We start from the raw sequence: 21,466 nt of genomic DNA, 5'->3' as shown, positions 1-21,466 counted from the left end.
CGCCATATAAAACTTGAGCAGACAATAATACATACAACAAAACAAAAAAACCATTTTTTTAAAAACAAAATACAATTCTTCCCTTCATTTAGTGCAGAGGCAGCTAGGTCCATCACCAAAAGACTGAGCCTTTGCAATCAGGCAGGATGAAATGAATGAAGCTGTTATGGGACAGTAAGACAGTAGAACCAGTTTGGGAGACCGTGCTCCATCCCTCAGGTGCTATGGCCATAGCCTGAAGGGTGGAAGAAAACAGACCAGCATGTGTTCCAGGAATGTTTTTGTGTTCTTTTTTAAAGTTGGCTCCCTCTTTACCCCACCCTCCAAGATACTAATTTGTAAACTTTTAAATGCCACAAGAATCAGTTGTGCTAAGTCAGTAACATGATTTTACATTAATGTTCACTGGATTGTGTAAAATTAGTCATCTCCTCTTCCCTGGAAAGTACTATCATGACATTGTTTTTCCTTCCATAGGAATTTATTTCTATGATGAATTTTGTGGTACCAAAGAAAATGCACCAAATGTCATGGCTTTGCTTACTACAATAGAAGGCCTGAAGATATCAACATCCTTCTCACCAGTCACTCAAACACTGCATTTCTTAATAGATTTTTCAGGTCTGTCGTGCCAATTTATTTTCAGCTTAACCTTTCCAAGGCACCTAGGTGGTTTGAACAGCCAATTCAGTATTTCAATATTCCTAAAATACATATCCCAATTGCATTTATGCATTTATTTTGCATAAAGCAAGTCCCCCAATCCTATGCATGTTTGAAGTAGTCCCACTTCATCTTATAAGGTTTTTCTCAAGTACATTTGCATAGGATTGACGCCTTTAAGAGTTAATGTAAGCCTAGAAAGGGCAACCAACCAAGATATACCCATTTCTTTATAGTTCTGAACATGCTAGAGCTTCAGGAATCCTCTTGCACACATCATATGCAACTTAGCTTCCTGTATAGGGTTGAGGTTTGGATGTACTCATGGAAAGAAAATCAATGAGGGCTCTGTCTTGAATCAAAACCAGGCCTCTTTAGCTAGACCCTTCCTGGGATTTATTAACCTGAATTTTGGGCCTAGCATTCTGATTAATTTGGCCTTGCATCTGTATTTGCTTAACTTTATGAAAAAATAAGTATGCTAAAAATTTGACCTCTACCTGAAACTAAGGTAAGTGACTGCAGGGCAGAGAGGGGGAAACCATAGACTGGGCTCTTCTAGAACAGCAAGAGGGGCTGTGAACCAGCTTCCAAGATACAAATATTCCAAAGCCATTTACAAGCATACACTTTTTCTTTGCGGAGTACTGTATTGCACCCGCCCGCCCACCCATCAACTACTAAGAATTCCCCCAGTTGGCAAGCTCTTAAGGTTGTATTTAACTTTACGGACATTCCATTGACTTTTGACTAATATTCCGTAAGCTCAAAGCAAGCACATAACTTAACTGCTTTGCGATATCAACGGCCAACTCTCTTAAGAATATTACAAAACCGAACCCAGGCAAATGCATAAGTTCCTTTTGCTCTTTCATCAGTGTTATACTTTGTTCCCTCTTCTACCATAGCATGCATAAAAACAATGTTTTTAATAAAAATTGTGGGGTCTTTTTGGTAAGGAGCATCTAAAAAAAAATGCTTTGTTTTGCAAATACAAATTTTAAAATGACCTCTTGTTCTTGTACCACTTTTACTTCCCCATCACTTCAGAACTGGTTAATAGGTTTATTGCTGTGTTTTGTAGAGTCATGGAAAACAATAAGAACAACAACAACAAACCCCAAAGGCTTCATGGCTCAACAATGCAAAGGTAACAATTTGTTTTAAAAGCTGAAAACAATAAAAACCTACCCTTTCTTTAAAAAAAGAGAATACAATTCAAGTAGTCTTATGTTCTTTATATGTACAGATATATAAGGCAAAGTGGGTACAGAACTGAATAATGTCTCCCTATTTTCAGCAATGGAGTATATAGGATTCAGAGTATTGGTTTCCCCTGTTCATATTGGTTTGGAGATTCAGACAGGTGATAATGTAAAAAAAATTGTCACCTTCTGCACACCTCTCCAATCTAGTCTTGGAAGAAAAAAATGCTTTAAAGGATTTGGCTTTCAAACTTTGTCAATTAATTAGCTCAGATTCTAGTTTTGCACTCTCAAGGATGGGGATATGGAAAGGTCTCTTGCACCTCTGCAATTATGAGGCAGTGCAGAGGCGGACCAAAAAACTTCCCCACCAGAGATGCTATCCTACTCTCTCCCTCCCTTGGAAGGCAGGAGGAAAGCAGGGTATTTTTAGTAGGTTACCTGTTATTGATGCCATCATGGGATGGCATAAAAGAGCCCTCAGAATAATTGCACCTTCTCTTTTGACATGGAAGGAAACAAAAGAAGCAACAAGATGAGGAGATAGTCATTTGAGCTATTCTCCCTGAGGAGGCTCATTTGAGCAACAACAGCAATTTGCCTTTTTGTCAAATCTGAAGCCTATGAATATTCATTTAATTATGGTATCAAGTCAGAGAGAAGGTGGCAGAGAGAGACCAAAAAGACAAATCTTGGTACAACAATGTGGACCCTCATTCTGCAAAGGCTAATAGGTGCTCTTTGTACAGTGAATAGTTCCATGGAATAGAATGGGATTACTCACAAAGTACATGCATGCGCCTTTGCAGTAGGCATGCTCTAGATTTTCAACATCACAGAACGCGTGAAGGGCTTAAGGAAAATATTGTTTTGTTCTAAACTTCATATAGATGTACTTATGTGTTTCTGCATGTGCGTGCGTTTTATGTATATGAGTGAAAGGCAATTAGCTCATACGGTCATGACCAAGCTATATTTCAGAAGAGAAAAAAAAAGAACACACTTATCACACTTTCCTAAAACGAAAAGCTAAAAATTTCAAGTTCAGTATTCGAGATCTTGTCCTTCCCACCCCACCCTCTTGTAATTTTCTGGGTTTGTTTTCCCCCTTCCAACTTACATTAGCACCATAACAACATTTAAACATTACAATCCCTCTTCAGTTACTACACAAAAAATGGTCCCATTAAAAATAGTGCTTTTCTGCCAAAAAAAAGTTATATATAATATATATTTTATATAATTCAACTAAATCCGTGGCAAATGTGCAATGCAGACGCCTCCTCCATTAAAGTGAACCTATGTTCACACTTTCTCTTCTTTCTCTCACTTCATCGGTGATTTCAAAGGTGCAAGTACATTTGGAACTGTGTAATTAAAGAAAACAAGAAGGTTGCAGGCCTCAACAATTCTTCTCTGGTTTTTTAAAACGTGCAACCCTCCCTCCCTCCCTCAAACATATACTGTGGTTGTGAATTTAATTAAAAAAAAAAGTGGGGTGGAAAGGAGGCCAGAATTTAAAACCCTCAGATGTCACCACTCCCCTTTTCACTTTTATTGTCAAAAAAGACACAAATTGGGCTTCTTTCGATTTCATTATCTTCTCTCGCTCTTTCTTCTGTGGTTGGAAAATGGACTGAAAGGCAGTGGCCCAATATTAAATAGTTCAAGTGCCTTAACTGTCCCTTTTAAGTAAAGGCTGTAAATACTGGGTAGGAAAGGAACAAAACCAACACATAGAAGATTAAAAAAAAATTAGGAAATGCCACAGAAATGCTGCTGCTGACGTTGTAATCCTGTTCTTTCTATGTCAGTTGTTTGGTGTTACGGTGCCCCTTGTTGTCGCTCCTTGGTGCGCAAGGGCATTTGCCCTCCCTCCCCACCTTGGTTTGAGAGACAGAAAAGGGTGTGGGGCCAGACCTGGGAAATGCATCCCATGAGACTGAAAAAAACAAACAAACAAACAAAGAATCCATTGCAAATTGTTCATCACAGTTCACTTCCGGCTGCCTGATGTTTCTGAGGTGGTTTGCACAACAAGAGGTTTCTGGGTAGGCAGGACAACCAACGGATGATGGACCTTGGCTTCCTCTGATTCTTGCAGTCCTTCAGTTTGCCATCGATACCTGCGGGCACGGAGGATGTTGGGGACCCCTCTTTGCAGACGCTGCGAGCTTTTCTTTTGCCATATGTCATATTTTGAGTACTTGGCAAGAGATGGCTTTTCAAAAGTATCCTGAGGAAAATATGGGAGAATGAGAAAGAAAGTGAGGGTCTGTAGGCTAAGAAAAGTTTCATCATTGATAGTCTGCACTAGTAAACTCACCAGTACAAAACCTGACCAACTTTTGGCTGTGACATCAAATAATTATCTACTCAGCAAGGTGGTTCCTTTTTTGTGACATCCCCCCCAAATACCGTGGAATTTTACCTACACTCCAGTACAAGTTTACCTACACTCCAGTATGCTTCATTCAACCTGATGTATTACATGTAAAAACATTAATGTGCTTCTGAGTGTCTGACCAAACAGAACTGCAGCAGCTCCTCACTACTTGCCCACACAGTGGAAAACACATACTGGCTAATAATGTGTAACATATAAATGGCACACTAAGTTAAATAAATCCCCCATAGCTACAAAGAGTCAGAAGCAGAGGCCAGCAACATTGTTTAAGGGTCAGAAGACAGTTATCAAACACTCTTGGTCCAATAACATTCTACACTAACACTGAAATGTTTTGCACAGACACTTGGATGTACATGATATTCAACTCAGTGGAACTTCATTCAGGTAAATATAAATAGGATTAGCAGAATGTAAAATTCAGCTTTCTAGGAAATGGCACAGACAGTTTAATCTATGCCCAATTCTTTTTCCCTTTTTGGTTTTCAGGCTTTGATGATTAGCTCTGTTATAATTGCTGATCACAATTGCTAGAGCTTTTCAAAATGGATGTTTGAATATCAAAAAAAATTATCTATATCTCATAGAGATGACATTGTTTTGCTGTAACTGCAAAAGCAGCAGATGCTGGAGATAAGGGTCCTGTTGTCCCATGGGATTTTTTTTCTCTTAATGCACCCTGTTATTCAGATAAGACCTTCACTTACCTTGTTTAGTGCTGGTAAGACTACAACAGAAGAAGATGATGAGAGGTCGCGCTCCGATTTGACAGATTTTGCACAGTAAGTTTCCAAGAGATTAAGATCACAACTCCGGAAGCAGCATTCCTCCACAATGCCACGGTTAAGTCTTCCTCTGTTTCTGCCCACTGGTCTACCTGTGATAACAAATATTTCATGTTAAATGTTAGAAAAAATATTTTAATGGAGACATTAGCTTTTTTTTTTGCACACAGCTTATTTTTAACTTAGAAGAAAAGCAAAGGTATTTATCTCTTGATCAGATGCACTTTCCAAATAGCTCACTTTTAACACTCCAAAGAAAGTTCTGCAGGAAGTGGAAACATTTTATGGAGTAGTTTGGACAGTCCAGAATCAAATACATATTGTGTGCACAGCTAAAGGTTGCATATTCTAGGTTCTGCACAATTCATGTCCAGGGTGCATTAAGAGAAATACCATCAAGGCTGGTATTTCAGCCTTTCCTCCCTGAAATAAATATTAACTTTTTTACATGAGTAATCATCTGCTGCTTTCCCCTTTCATGGCTGGTGTCAAATATCTACTGTGATAAGCTACATTTTAAGGGACATGATCCAGCAGATTTGGCTTCGCCCAAAATCCAGTATAGCCTTTCATGGGAGATGCGGTTGCTTTCTCCCCCACCCCCCAAAAAGGAGGAAGAAGGGGGCAAGAATATTCCACATTTGAAATTGGCATACCAGCTGAAAATGAATTTCTAGTTAAAAGGTTTATAACCCTGATTAACTTGAGCACTCATTCCAGGTGCAGTCATTACACTATCAGAGGTGAGCTTCCCCAACTATCAGGAAATGAGTACCCCTGCCAACTGGGTAAGAGGCACTTTTTCAAGTGGATGCTCCTCTTTTATTTAGTAGGGGGAAAGTAACTGGCCTGCCTCACCCCAGCAGTGTCTCTTCTCATGGCTGTCTGCTGGTGTTCTTTTGCATCTTTTTAGATTGTGAGCCCTTTTGGGACAGGGAGCCACTTACGATTTGATTTTTACTTGTAAACCGCTTTGTTGTTGAACTTGTTGTTGAAAAGTGGTATATAAATACTGTTAATAATAACTAATAATACTGAGACACATGTGTCCCATGCAGATAAACTGTGAGATTATCCTTCTATATAAAGAAGGTAGTGTGAAAAAATAAAGCCTATGGTAGGACCATGGCATAGTGATACAATAATATGTAGCATTTATTATAGCTTCTTCACGTGTTCAAAACACTTCACAATAATTACATCAGTTCAGTAAGAACACCAGGGTCTTATCTCCCATATTTCAGATGGGGAGCTGTGGGTGAGAGGAGAATGGATTGCTGGTGGATGAGTCTGCACCTGAAGTGAGCAATTAAGCAGGGACACTACACTACACTGACACCAGGTGTCAGTAGAGAAGAGGTTGCAGTCTTCTCAATTAGTGTAAGCTTGAAATGTCTGTCTTCTATTGTCTGTCTTCTGACTTCTATTTCTGCCTTAAGAACCCCTCACCCCCTTGGTACAGTTCACATGGAGATCTCCTATGCAGGTACTGGCCAGGCTAAGACCCGCTTCTTTCCAGTCATAAATTACACCAATCACTTGAGTCTGTTCTCTGTCATAGAATCTTTTGAACTTCCTCTCAGGCGAAGGGCTAGAGGTCAGGTCCACCAGTACACTTGGCTCCTGCATCCTACACCCACTGCTGAGGACAAGACATGGCTAGACTTGGGGATTTGTTCCAGAGTCAGAGTTCCCCATTCTGAGTTAGTGTGTTTTTTTTCTAAACAGGAATTGCAACTAGCCTGTGTTTGTCTGGGGTTATTCAGTTGCGCAAATACACACGTGCATGCTGAGAAGTGGTGTGTGTGCGTGTGTGTTGCATAGGGACTTGCGTGCCACACTCCAGAATAATTATAAGATCCTCCAAAGCCTGCACCCCCTTCCCTCACACACCCCGAACCACCACTTCTGTTTGATCAATCAAGCACCAAGCCAAGCAGAAGAAGATTTTGGGTGTAAACAATCCTCTCTTCCCCTGTCAAAGGAATGTGGGCACCAACAAGAGGGCCTTTGTCAGATGGCTGGGCAGCAGCAGTCATTGTTCCAAGCCCTTCCCCCAAAATAGCTCCTCTTTCCCCCCCCCCCTACTTTTTCCCTAACATTATTCTGAGAGAGAGAGAGAGAGAGAGAGAGAGAGAGAGAGAATGTGCTTTGTCAGCATAAGTGGCTGGAAAGAGCTAAATTCTTATCAGCTGTTGGAAAGGAAGAAACAGGAGCTGTTGTTTACTGAGAAGTCAGACGCCTCTCCCCTCTCTCCCACCCCCCTTCCCCCATCAAACCCCTCATGTCTTCCTAGCCCATGAAGACAAATCTATGTCTCTCTTTTTCCCCCCATTTCTGAGAGGTGTTTTTAAATTCCCTCAGAGAAGGCATCATACATTCCAAGTGTTAGCCACTGTACTTAAATGCCTGTCGCTGTCCCATGTCTTGTACCAATGGTTTTATTTGTAAGAAAACACTAGAAAATGTTACTTCTGCAGTATTTCCCTTCATTCTTCTGCCCTGGTTCAAGTGACCACTTTTTTTTGCAAACGTTGCTGAAAACAAACGTTAATAGGGTTTGTTTTTGAGTAACTGCTTCCTACAGCGTTGTATTTTTAGCTCATCTGCCCCCCTCCTCGCTTCTGCTGTCAGGTTCACCACCCCCACCAAATAAGAAATAGCACTTAAACATCTGAGAGCTGAGCTCTCTCTGGCTCAGCATTAAGTCTGACTTCAATGGGGCTATGATGAATTGCCCCAGCTGGAGTCCTGACCTTTGGTGGTTTTGGACATAGCTGGAGATTAAAGAGTCTAAGAAGCAACTTCTCTTCTAAAATGTTTTCAGAAGGAGAGACTTCAGACCACCTACAGCATGGGAAGAAGGGGAAGACATCATGTCTGGTGACACCCAAGGATAGGACAATGAGTTGTGTGCAGCTTTCACCTAAGAGGATGCTTTCTTTTTATTATGTCTATTTGCGCTGACATAGGGCACGCCAACATATTCTCCATTCTCTTACTAAAAGTACCTCACATATGCCTCACTGACCAGCAAGCTGTGTAACTTTCTTTTAATCCATGAACCAAAAAGTTTGTAATATCAAAAAGGTGACAGTTCTAGAAAGCAGTATGAATACAAATGAGACACTCCCCCCCTTAATTTGGGCTACATTCTAGAATCGACTTTCAATCTAGGAAAATTGGAGAATGCCTCCAAAGTGTGTATTAAACCTGCTTCCCTCATCGCAGAACACCGCAGCACTCGGTTACACAGAGGATTAGGGAACAAAGCATCTATAATGGAGGGTTCAACTGTCGTATAGGCTTTGAGCCCAAGCATCTTTCTCTTTAGAAGTTAAACCACATGCTTCTAAGACACAATGTTAATGATGAAAACATCCTACATAGACCCTGTGGGAATTACCTTACTAATCATTTCTACTACAATTTTCAATAAAATATGAGTGCAAGATTGCCATGGAAGCACAGAGATGGAAAACGAAACACAAGCTGGCTTCCAAACAACGACAAAAACTCTTTGTCTATATATGTAACACAAAATGCTTTACAATACAAACAGAATGTTAGACCTAGGGATGGATTCTATCTTATGTCTGACATAAACCTAGTGGCTGGCCTTGGGTAAATAACTATCTCAGTTTCAATGAATGAGTTCACAGGGTGACTGAGAGGATGAAGGAGGTAAGGAAATATAGCACCCTGAACATATGCCAAATAAATACACCCTCTTCCCCATATCTTGTGGACTGGTTGGCCCATTGTAAACTGGTCACTGAGGCTGAGAGACAGGAGATGTTATTTATCTGCGGCAACTCGCCATGGATAGAAGTGTCTTGAGCACCCTAGTAAGTCACACCCCTGACATTGTGATTGTTATCCCACCTCCAACTCACTGCAGGGAGAGAATGTACACACAAGTCTGGAACACTAGAAGGGAAGAGAAAAATTGAACCTAACTTACTTTCTTGATCGGTTTTTAGTTGTGTGCCTAGACAAACCTAGGTCTAGTGGCAGCTTTCAGACAACTGTGGCCAAGATGTAAACAGCTGGTAGAACCATGCTAACTCATCATTTCAAAAATATGTTGTTGAGGGGTTGTCCTAATGCTGACAATATTGAATAAACTTCTGTCTTAACAGAAAGGTGTCCTAAGATCCTCCTTTCAATCAATGCCAGGTATTTTTTTTCCTTTTGTTTTCAACACCTCCTGCTTTTAAGGACCAGGGTCAAAAGAAGAAACCTAATGCAAATGCTAAAACTAATGTTTGAAGGAGGAATCACAAAATGTTATTTTTTTTTTTCCAAAGCTGGAATTTGTTGTAGCTTGCACATTGTGATTTAGAGACTACACTTCAAAATGTAAGTTATCATCTTGTGCTATATAACTGGGTTGCTAACAGTGCATATCAATAAGTCAATGCCATTTAGCAGTTAAATAACTCGTCATCATGGACTCAACAGGTGGACCGAGAAACTCAGCTACTTCTCTGCTGAGAAGGATGCTGAGAAGAATGATCTGCTCTCCCTGAATGATAAAATTGCATTGGTTAATCTTCCAGGTTTGAGGAGGCCTGCTTAGATACTGCTTTTCAAAATCTGAAACACACCCAATTCATGAGAAGTACAATTACAGATGCACATGATAGTTTGAGCGTGTATGTTTTCCCAGTGAGGAAGTAGTGCCAAGGACATACTTACTGAAGTAAAATCCCCTGTCCCCACAGACGAACTGCAGTGTGTCCACCAGCTCTCCACCGCAGAGGGTTTCAGGAGCGCCATATGCAAATGCTGAATCAACTGTGTATGCCAAAAAAGTGAGTGCAAGCAGCAGTATCCGCCTTGAGGTACACATCTTCTGCACCTGAAAGACAAGTATTCAAGAAGGGTAAGCATGAAGTCTTTCTTTGTAATCCAGTTAGCTATGAAAATGGAATATGACAGCAAACTTAAATACCACAATTGATTGTTAATTTGGAGGCTATTCTCAGGACACATCTGTTTAAAAAAGAGCACCCGTGCACTGACTAAAGAGATGGATGGGGTCACAGCTCAGTGGTAGCACCCTCGTTTGCATAAAGCATGTCCCAAATTCAATTCTCCAGGTAGGACTGAGAAAGATCCCTGTCAGAAACCCTGGAGATCTGCTGCTACTCAATGTCGACAACACTGAGCCAGATGAACAATGTTCTGACTCAAGAGAAGGCAGCTTTTGCTTCACCTCAGCATGTGTAAGGGAGAGCGCATCCCTTAGCTATTATTGTTCCCCTCATACTTTGGTATTAGTCAGTCACAAGGCGGTCAAATAACAGAAACAAGGTTAATGATAGATGGCTTTTTATACCAGGGTTCATCAGTATAGGACAAACTGTGTACATTCCAAGAACCATAAAACATATGCTGAAGAGGAAAGAATAACAAAGCTTCCTGCTGTAGCCACTCCAGTTAACTCTGTGGAATTTTAAATCAGATACCAAACTTGTTTAGATGTTTTACTGGAGGGCTCAAAGGCTCAAGTCCAGATTCAGACCTACAAAAGAGGGAATTGAAACCTATTCCATGCAAGAAGCTGTCACAGCCAGCATCAGGTAAAGCACCTCATCACAAATTCTTTGATGTACAAAAAACAAAATGAAAAAACCCACAAAAAATGGAAGGGGGGAGCAATGCCATAATAAGTCAATGCTGAAGAGCATCAACAACCCTTTCAGTTGGGATAGATTTCTAGATTCTTGTTTTGGACAAGTTTAAATCAAATTTAGCATCATTTTAAGAAAAAAAGTTATAGTCCTCTAACTAATGTATGGCCATGACAATAGCACAAGGCAGACAGGGTGACCTTTGGTAGAGTTGGAATGAATCCCACCAGTGATCTGTTGGCAACCTTCAGTCTCGAAAGACTACAGTGATCTAGTTCAATCTATTCCTGGCTTTGCCCCAAGCTTTCTAATGTGACCCTAGACAGAGTCCAAGGCCATGTTTGTATCCATTAATCTGTATTACCTATCCTGGATTACCAGCTTTCCAGTAACTTATGGTATGTACAGTTTCCAGTGGGAGAAGCAATCTGACTTTCAAAGAAGTTACTATTCCCAAAATACAGGGGGGAAAATACTTGCTATACTAGGCAGGGAAATCACAGTGATGATCCAAAGATGTTTCTACTTTTTTGCTTAAAACAAATCATTCAGTTTGGTCATGTACCAAGAGTTATTTCAGAGTATTCACTTAAATGTACAACTCTCACTCCATCTTTTTCTCTACACACAGCATCTTATGTTTTCAGATGAAACAGCAGAAAAATCTATGTAACTCATAGGCCATTTAACAGCTAATGAAAATACTGTACTGTCTTTGTCCAAGGGAGTTTGAGGCTGCAATTCTATATACACTTACCTGGGAATAAATCCCATTGTCCTCAATGAGATGTACTTTTGAGTAAACATGCATGGGATTGTGTTAGAACAACAAAGAAACTGGACCCAAGATGAAAAAGTATTTGTAATTGTTCTGGGGAAAAATACGTTTTGCAAGATTTCCCGTTTTACCTCTTACATTCTCCTGAAATAGCAGGAGGGGGGATATGTACAGTGTGCATGTGAGAAAACTTTCTGCCTCTTTTAGAGTCACTTACAGCACAATCCGCTTGTTAACTCAGAATTATGCCTCATTGTGTTCAATGGATCTCACCCCCTCATAAGTGTGTTTAGGATTGCAGCTTTACTAATGCTCCAGTGCAATCTTACGTGTTTTTACTCAGAAGTAAGTTCCATTGCATTCAGTGGACCGTGTTTTTACTCAGAAGTAAGTTCCATTGCATTCAGTGGAACTTACTCCCAGGCAAGTATGTATAGGACTGCAGCTTTAGTGTCACAGTGTATTTAACCTACACCTATATAAATTATACAACTTCTATCAGACTACAAGATCTATTGATTTGGTTTCGTTGCATTATTTTAAGCAAGTTGTTCTGACTGGACATAAGATGCTGCTTGTTAGTAATAATATAATAATAATACAGGTCTTGGTCTTTATTCAAGGCGGTTTACATAGGCAGGCTATTTAAATCCCCGAAGGATTTTTACAATTGAAAGAAGGTTCTATCTTCCAAGAACCACAACATTCAGATGTTTCTTTCTGATCTGGTTTCACATTCTGGCCTCCATCCTCCCACGCTCAGAGCAGATGGAACAACTCGGCTCAGCTTGTCAGCTGCTTCAAGGTTGCACGGTGCCAGTGGCCTCAAACTGGCGACCTTGTGGATGTTATCTTCAGACAAATGGAGGCTCTACCCTCTAGACCAGACCTCCTGCTCAGAAGTAACTGCCTAGTCCTAAAGCTAGTGGCTCTGCCAGGTGTAGCAGTGCCAAAAATAGCTACCACTGCATCTAGCGGCACTGGCATGTTTAATGGGACTCAGAGTTAAGGCTCAGTGCTGGTGCTGAGGGAGCTCAAGATTGGCCCCTAATAGCCCAAACCTATGCTTTTCTACTCAGAAGTAAGTCCCACTGAGTTCATGGGACTTACTCCAAGGATTCTGTGCATCGGAATGCAGCCTAAGTGGTCCCTGAAACAAGTTTTGTAAATGCAGCGAGATCTGGCTTATGTGAAGTTATTGCCTATTGGCAGAATCAATGGTATAAATACATTGCCCATATATTAATCCTAGAAGGTGTAATGGCCTTGCAGAATACTCAGGTTTTTCCAAAATGGAATGCGGGTAGCAAGAAGTTGTTTACAAGTCACTGTATTAGCATTATGTGATGTTCTTCTATACAGGTACTACTACTAACTTTTCTCTCTAGGATTGCCCCATCTCCTAACAAGACATTAATGTTAATTAATGAGGGTTGATTTTACATCTTGGGGTATTTTAAATTTCCCATTGGCTTTTGGCCAAATTAGAAGTGAAGCAGAGGCAATGAACATCATCTTGCACATCTCTGAAGTGTCAATAGCAGTCAGGAGCAGGTGGGATCCATACAGACACCATGGCACTGGGGAGGGGAGCTAACACTTTCTCAGATGACATTCCTGGATTAAAAATTGAACTTCACTTCAAGGTGCTATTTGCCTGGGGCAAAATATTCAGGTGCCTGCATCTATCACCATGCTCAAGATTTGGCTCTTATTACACCACCCACAATATTGCTCTTCCAAGTGTTCATGGTAGCGTGCCAGCAGCTTCTATGTACCCAATGAGTGTCTGAATAGACTCCAGTCTGAAGCTGAGTAAGGGAAATAAATCTACCAGGTGGTCCCAAAAAGACCAATGAGTTAAACACAGTGATCAATGCTCCCTAACACTGTCTCAGCATTACTTGTGCTGCTGCATCATTCTTACTGCTGATGTAGCAAAATTACTGCTGAGTTACCTGTGCATTTGCAACTCATCTTTTAGGGCCGCAGAGCATGCAAGCTGCAGCAGTGTGTGCTATGCTTGATTATGAGGTTTAAGGACAACCAACAATCCCAACCCCCAATTAACTTCTACCTCATGGGCAAGCCTCAGATAGTTAGTTTAACCACTTTGCCATCGACCCTGGTTGCAGTAAATTTCTCACAAGGGATTGCTTAATCTTTATGTTTGTCAAACTCTGACTAAGCATATGCGTTTCCAGGAGGTCTCACATCTGGAAATTTATCTATGTCTGAGACCAACAAATTCTTGGAAAAAATTCTGATAAGAACTGATCCCCACTCCTCTAAAAATGTTCTCACCTCCCTATCATCCTGCTAAGGACAATGCAACAGCGGGTGATGTGGCACCTAGAAAATCTCCTGCCCCTCAATAGGGTCACCCACACAGACCACCAACCCACATAACAGCAATATCTTGGCATTGCTCTGAAAGGCAGCTCTACACAGAGAAATCCTGACTTATCTCCTATCTTGTGCAATGCAAGTGGTGGATAGGGAGTGATGTGCCACCTTCTCACAACAAAGTCTGCTTGACTGTTTTCATCTTGTCTCCATTTCTCACTTGAAATAGAAAGCAATTATGTTTTAAAATATTGCTCCAACACTGGTTCCCATCCTATCTTCAATTCCATTCATTCCAACACATTGTTAAACTGTCTTCTCCTACGCAAACAATGGCCTAAGAACTGACACACAAACAGATATAGATAAGGAAGCAGCTATTTTGTCATCATGATAATATCAGATATTCCCTAGTTCAGTGGCAGGGGAAAACATCTTCAGTTTTTTATTAGCATAGACAATATCTGCATTTCTGAAATTATGTTTTTGCTCACTCTCCTTGCAATGCAAAGCTACTTCCCTCCCCTTAGCCAAGAGGGAACAAGCAAAATACACTTACATTATTACTTTGTCGGCGGGATTGGATAGGAAGGCTGTTTTTGAAGTGTCCTATAATAAATGTTGCCCAAAGGGAGTGACGGTTCTTATGCTGTAATCTAAACCAACATCAAAATGGACGCCTGTGCATTCCAATGCACAGTTTAGTCCTGTGATCTCTCCTCCCACTTCTAAATGCTGGCTTTTCAGATGCCACTCAGCAGTGATATTCACCTTGAGGTTCCCCCCCCCCCCCCAACACCAGCAGCCAATGTAATAGGAAACCAGGCAGAGTACAGCAAAGGAGCAAAAATGCTTGTTTACTACCTGGTGCTGAACTTCTCCCTCCTTTTTCCCATTCCCAGTTTAATCCTTTGCAAACAACCAAAACTTTTGCGTTTATTTCACTGGAATCTCTAGACAATGGAACTGGAAAGATAAGAGAGGCTTAGTCGCACACTTAAGAGGCAGTGTTGCTGTGTGGCCCACTTGCCACCAACCCCTCTAATCTTCCCAACCCCAGCATGGTTTATGCTGTTGAGGGTTCAGATCTGGATCCATCCACCACTCCCACTGTTAGAACAGCCAGTCTGAGGACTTGCTACTTAACAGCAATTGCTGCAACTGTGACAGTGGGCCTGGTGGGATTCAGCATGAAAAAGACTGGCTACAGCATGTCACTTGTCTTGATTAGAGATTTCTGCCTCTGGGATTTGTTGAAGAGGGCTTCACCTGCAAGCCATCAAGTCTGAATGGTGAAAGGTGGGTCTAAAACCAGGGGGCGCTCTCTTATTTGCCTGAGACTGCAACCTTAATAGGTAGCAGGGCCATTTAGGTAGATGGCAAGGAGGGGTGGAACAGCATGCTTCAGACTACATGTGGTTATTTCTCAGGACCACCTATATATCTAGACAGTTCACTGCTGCTACACACTAAGGCTGCAATCGTATTTACAGTTACCTGGAAGCAAACCACATTGACTACAGTGGAACTTAGTTCTGAGAAGATGTGCAAACGATTGATTTTCAACCTTTTCCATCTCAGGGCACACTGACAAGGCACTAAAATGGTCAAGGCACACCACCAGGTTTTTGACAATTGACAAGGCACACCATGCTGCCAGTGGTAGGGGGAAGGCTCACATCTCCCATTGGCCCTACTAATAAATGACCTTCCCCCAAATTCCTGTGGCACACCTGTGAACCACTAGCGGCACTCCAGTGTGCCATGGCACAGTGGTTGAAAATCGCTGGATTGGACTGACTTTCCCATACAAAGAAATGTACCTACATATTTGTTAAGCATGCCAAAGACACAAATTTGCTAAAAAAAACAGCAGGGGATGAGGGCCTGTTTCTCCCATTCTGCTATGATTATTGCAAGCTGTCCTTTTAAAAAACAATCACACTAAATTCTCTTAATATGTTCTTTTTGGAAACTGTCCTGTGAATGTATCCCACAGCAGACCTTGCTGATCCTATCCACACAATCAACATGTCTTGGCTCCCTACAACTGAAATCTGAAATGATACACCTGTTAATAGTATCCTGGCCCTAGACATTGCAGGCCAAGGCACAAACTAGGTAATAGGACAACATGACTCATGTATCAGAGTATGAGTTGTGCTGATTTCCTATAAACCAGGGAGAGCAGATTCATAGCAAAGGATGGGGAAAGCAAGGGGCCCTGATACCCCCCCCCCCCAGAAATATCTTTTCCTCCTCCTGGTTTCAAAGCCCCACTGGAAGAAAAATGGCAGGAAAGATGTCATCTTGGAGAGGAGGGAGGCATAGATGAGAAATTCAGCCTCCTGCCCCTTGCCCATCCTGTGATTTAAGTTGTCCTCCACCCTGCTTTGTTTCTTAAGAAACATTGGTAGCAGCCCAGTCATGACATCCGGGCCTTCTGCCATCATGTCTAGTCTGCTCCCTGATGCTTATCATTTAACCAGTTAAAATAACACACACAATTCAGCGAAGAGCTTTTCTGTGTACAGCATTATAGTCAGAGAAAACGTAAAGACTCAGCTGAAATAGCACGACAGCAACAAATGCAAGGCAACATACACAGAGATGTGTGCTTTTACTAGATGCTTTGATTCCAATATGTGGGACTGCAGTGTGATGAAGGGTTCACAACAAAACCACATGCTCAAAAAGCAGAAGGCCAGTAATAGCAGCCGTAAGTCAGATCTGTTATGACTGATGGTGAAGCTCAGGTTTGCATGAAGCCATTTGCTTAGTTTCCTGTGGTGGGTAAGAACTGTCTCCAGATGACCAGGCAGGGGGGCTTTTTTGGATTCGAAGAATGCCAGTTCTCCCCATTTCAGGTCATCAGCGTGATAAATGATCAAAGGAAGCAGGGAAGTAAAAATTATTGTGGTCTAGGAACTAGACTGCAGCATTAACAGTTGATTAAAAATCCTTTGACTAAGGGGGTGCCTCCAATTAAAGGCTGCAGACAACAGATTTTTTTTTATTTTTATGAAACTGTAACTACTGCTCATTTAAGTTCTTACAAACCATAGGTGGCAGGTGCCTTATTTGGATAAGCATTCCCCCTTCTGTCACACACAGGAAGGAATGTCTCTTCTGAAACACTGCCTGCTGTGATACATACATGCATCTTAAAAACAAAAAAGTACATGGCAAAATGTGCAAGTAGGTAGTGCCAAAATTATTTGCTTTCAGATGTGTGTGATAGCAGTGCTCTACTAGAAAATGCTGCCTTTAACTCAGGAGGACCCTCCCAACACCAGAAAAAAAAAATCTCAGGCTGAGGAGATGCTTCCTTCTGGCTAGCTTCATTCAGAATTTAAATCTGAATGGCACAAAACAGGAGCTGCCATCTATAGAGCTTTCATTCACATGTATGCAGCTTGGTCTTCTCTTGCCTAGGGTACTGATGCACACAAACACACTTTCAGGGAACAAAAAAACACTGCAGCAGAGTCATCTGGAGGGTTTGTTGTTTCTCTGTCAAGTTGTTTTTATAAACATTTTCAAGCAGTCTGCTTTAAGACTCTAGAGGGAATGGGGGGGAGTGGTCTCCACCTAGCTGCAAACTCTCCCTTTAAACTCTTGTGCCAGACAATAGACACCAACCTTCCACCAACAAGCCTTAGTGTCTGTGGTAATATTCAAAGGGGCTGCTAGCAAACCAGCATAATAGTTATGGGGGGGGGAGTGCTAGAGAAAATGAATAGGCAGAGAAGGAAAAGGGGCAGTCAGTTCTGTTAATCCACACCTCTAGGATACAAGAGTACAGCTTGAAAGTTGGTGTGCAGCCCACGGGGGAAAATGATTTATTACATAAAATAAAAAAGGAAACATAATCTTGCTTAAGTTTCTAAAGGCATCTGGCTGGAGACAGAGGAAGGAGATTTAAAAGCCTCTCTCTTCACACAGCTGACTAGTCATTTTTAGTTGTCCATGTTAACAACTTATTCTTTATTGCCCTGCTTTCCTTTTCTACAGTTGCTTCCAAAACCTGAAGTAAATGGGGGGGGGGGGGAAGAAGAGGTCTCTCAACTATATGTGAAGTCAGAGCCCATAATGGCTGGAGCACGACAGCTCAGAACACACTGAATGTGTTATTCTTGCTGGCAATAGGCAGCTAACCCGATCAAACCCTGTGGTAAGATGTTTCCACCTCCCTCGGCTACTGTTTGCCTGCTTTAAAACCATCTTGTCTCCTTCACAGTTATCAGAGAGGATTTGCCTCTTCCTCAGGCCACTTCATGCAGCAGATGAACCTGTGGCTCTTGCCACACAACACGGGAGACAGTCTTTAATCTGCCATCTCTTTCCAAATGGTTTTTAAAAACCCAACAAGATAAAACATGCAACTCATTTTACTGGTCTCAGGAGGCAATGTCTCTGTGGCCCCCATTCCACAGGGTGTTTTAAAAGTCACTTGTAATCACTGGACACAAAGCCTGGCTCTTCATGCCACACAGAGACCTGTGCCTTGACAATGCCATTTTATTATGCAGCGAAAGGTCCAATTGATCTCCCTGGGCTGCTGGGGGGGGGGGGGGGATCATTCAGCAGATTCAAGGAACTATGACAGTGAATGACCTTCTGTGCAAGCCACAGCTAAAAAGCTTTTCACTTTAGAGAAAATCACTTAGAAAGCAGCTACAAGTTGTGCCAGAACTGGGAGGTTACAGTTGTCAAAATCTTTGTGGAGGGATATAGGATACATTAGGATAGCCTCCTCTTTCCACTGCCTTCCCCTGTTTACATGGTAACCCTCCACTATCCCTTCCTTTGGAAAAGGCTTTGTGCCAGAGATGGCGTGCAAGTCTTTGTAGAAAAGTTTTCCTGCTGTTGACAAGCCCTTGTGATAGCGAAGGAGCGCAGAAATTGTAAACAATCATATACAGTAGTGCACAGTGAAGTGCCAGGCTGCCAGCCTAAGAGTTTGACGCCTCCACCTAAGTGTCTTGCTGCAAGTCACTCATGTAAACCTTCCTTTCCCTCTCTGCACCCCTTTTTAAATGCTCAGCATTCTGAGCCATACAGATTAGGACCCTGTTAAAGTCCTACTGGCTGAAAGTGGTTCAGACACATCTGCTGGTACAGTTATGTGAAAACTAGTTTCCTCATGTGCCCCAAATCCCTCCTGCTAAAACCCTTCCAAGTTTCTCAAAACAATTACTCAAGGGAAAAGAAGTTGGAAGAGGAGAAAGAAGGGGAAATAATATTTTTTTTTTAAATCCATGCAAAGTAGATGGCCCAATGCCAACCGTTAACTCTCGCTCAGTTTTTGGCTCTGTTTGCCTGTTTTTTCCCCTCCTTCTCTGAGTTTTCAGTCCTCAGAGACCTAACATGCTGCAGAGTTTTCAGAAGTGAATTTAACAACCACCAGAACTAAGTAACTGTGTGTTCTTCGCACCAAATTCCCAAATCTTCAGAAGACTTTTTTTTTCCTAAGCAGCTTGGGAAAAAAAAAGCAGGCAACCACTGCAATGAAGACCAAAGTTAGCTGAACACATTCCATCCAGCAACCAGTACATGACCTTGGATGTCCTCAGACCAGCGATTTTCAACCTTTCTCATCTCAGGACACACTGACAAGGCACTACCATTGTCAAGGCACACCTTTGGTTTTTTTGACAATTGACAAGGCACACTGCACTGCCAGCTCGGGCTCACATCCTCCAATGGCCCTACTAATAAATCACCCTCCCCCAAACTGCCATGGCACACCTGTAGACCATTTGCGGCACACCGATGTGCCATGGCACACTGGTTGAAAATTGCTGCCTTAGAAAGATGCAATCCAAGTCTTTAAGCCTCTCACATCTACATGGGTTCCAGAATACAGGCAAAGACAAACGCTCACCTTCAGTTCCGTTCACACCCAAGCTCCGAGCACTGTGTTCCATGACTACAGCTTACTGAGATGCCAGCGCTACCAATGTGCTTAAGAACTTAAGCGACACACACAGCACTGCCCTTGGGTGGCTTCTGAGTTTGCAAAGAAGACGCAGGGCAGGAAGCAGCGCACTCATTCTTAAAAGGCCACCGGCAGTGCCTGGCCAACCCCAGCCTCTCCATTCATAAAAGTGAGCTGGTACTTGCCTCCAGTCCCCTTGGACAGAGCCGGGCTGTACACACGTCGCTGCCTTTCGGTTCAGCCCCAGCCCCCCCACCCCCTTCCCCCTAAGATCTTTCCCAGCGCATCGTTCTGGGTGCTGCTGACAGACAGGCAGCCCCAGCCAGGTCCGTGCACTGTGCGTGCAGGGGATGCCCCGCGCACACACACACACACACACAGGCGCCCGGCCACGCTTTGTGTCGGCTAACCTGGCGAGCCCAACCCCTCCGCTGAAGTCAAGCGCGCTCCATTCGGACCCATCGCTTGGGGTCCCTCTAGTGTCAAAACGCACCAATTGCAGAACGGACAACTTAGTTTGGTTTTCTGCGGGGTTTTTTGCCCCCGTCCCGCAAACCCCCAAGTCTGCACACCCCGGGCGGGGGGAGACCCACAGCTGGCTCCGTTGTGCCGGCCACGCACTCTTGCACGGATCCAAGTTTGGGAGTGCTGAAAGGGGCGAGCTGGGCAGGGGGAACTGCCCTGGCCTCTTGGAAGTGGAGCTGGGAAACTTGGCTCACTCGGACTCTGGAGCAGAACTGCAGCTCCGGTGGAGAGGCAGGCTCGAGTCCCCCACCCGGCACCCGGACAGAGAGCTCCGCTCCCGGCTTGCAGGCTGCGTCCTTCGGTGAACTCCAGAGCACGCGAAGCGCCAGCCAGCGAGAGCGAGGGCAGAAGCGAACTTCTGTCCTGGGCTGGACGCGCCGACAGCCTGCTCTTGGCACTTGGGATGCTGCTGCCGCCGCTGCACTCGCCGCCCTGCTCCCTCCTCACCTTGCCCTGCCTCCGACTGCTTCAGACCGGCACTGAAGTCCGGGACGGCTTGTTTTCCCCCCTTACCTTTGAACTGCCACAGCTGCTCTCAACTTCTTGGGTGCAGATTTGGAAGCAGGCTGGGTGGCTGCAGCACTCATCCATGTGGCTCTGTGCGCTTGACATGCTGATTCTGCTGGCTGGATTTCTGGAGCTATGATTTGGTAGAGCAAGTCCCTTTTTTATCTAGGCATATATAAATATATACTGTTTTGTTTTGCAAAGAGGATTTCTTTTCTTTGCTGCCTCCTGTTGGACTCTCTTGCTTTCCAGAGACAGGGCTAGTGGGGCTTCGTTCTCCCAGTAACAGCTATAGTCTCAATTAACTGCTCCACAACCGAGGAGACAGAATGAGAACATTGACTGTCCCTTCTTTTATACAGCATCCAATGGGCATGCTCAAACTGAACCATCAGGTACCTCAGCCAATAAAATTGCAGAGGTTATCTAACCCCTCTCTTCCCCCCTCTTTTCACCTCCTCCCTTTTTTAACTCTCCTGAGTCTTTCACGTGAAGAAAAAAAGTTTCAATAGCATGGCTGGTTTCATAGAATACTTTTCTCATAGTTCGCTTCATGCAGAACATTTCCCCCCCTCCACCACCACCAGCCACACACAATGCAGAGGGTGGGTTTCTTCTTATAGTTAATATTGCTTTTCAAAGGTGGCTCAAAGCAAATTCCTCTTCATGA

The 21,466-nt window shown here is 42.9% G+C and overlaps 1 protein-coding gene across 2 annotated transcripts; it reads right to left on the bottom strand.

The window, feature by feature from the left end:
* Positions 1-1,351: 1,351 nt before the first annotated feature.
* On the bottom strand, positions 1,352-21,040 carry IGF2 (insulin like growth factor 2). Of its 2 annotated transcripts, none has more exons than XM_066632247.1 (4): positions 20,803-21,040; positions 9,762-9,924; positions 4,983-5,152; positions 1,352-4,104 (listed from the first exon to the last, which is right to left on the bottom strand). In XM_066632247.1, exons 1-4 carry the CDS (start codon positions 20,899-20,901, stop codon positions 3,865-3,867), a joined length of 672 nt encoding a protein of 223 aa, XP_066488344.1. In that variant the 5' UTR covers positions 20,902-21,040; the 3' UTR covers positions 1,352-3,864. The 2 variants fall into 2 exon arrangements, with proteins under 2 accessions (XP_066488344.1, XP_066488338.1); XM_066632241.1 differs by lacking the exon at positions 20,803-21,040 and adding an exon at positions 19,711-19,772.
* Positions 21,041-21,466: the final 426 nt, after the last annotated feature.

Source organism: Tiliqua scincoides, chromosome 1 (genome assembly GCF_035046505.1).
Source record: "Tiliqua scincoides isolate rTilSci1 chromosome 1, rTilSci1.hap2, whole genome shotgun sequence".
Taxonomy (NCBI): Eukaryota; Metazoa; Chordata; class Lepidosauria; order Squamata; family Scincidae; genus Tiliqua; species Tiliqua scincoides.
Note: the sequence above shows the minus strand (reverse complement) of the source record. Positions and strands in the feature narration are given on the sequence as shown.

Coding starts and splice junctions, on each gene's coding strand:
- IGF2 (XM_066632247.1), bottom strand. CDS start 20,901: ATGTCAAGCGCACAGAGCCACATGGATGAGTGCTGCAGCCACCCAGCC. Junction 9,925..20,802: donor GCAGCTGTGGCAGTTCAAAG/GTAAGGGGGGAA, acceptor CTTGTCTTTCAG/GTGCAGAAGATGTGTACCTC. Junction 4,105..4,982: donor TCTTACCAGCACTAAACAAG/GTAAGTGAAGGT, acceptor TATTTTCCTCAG/GATACTTTTGAAAAGCCATC.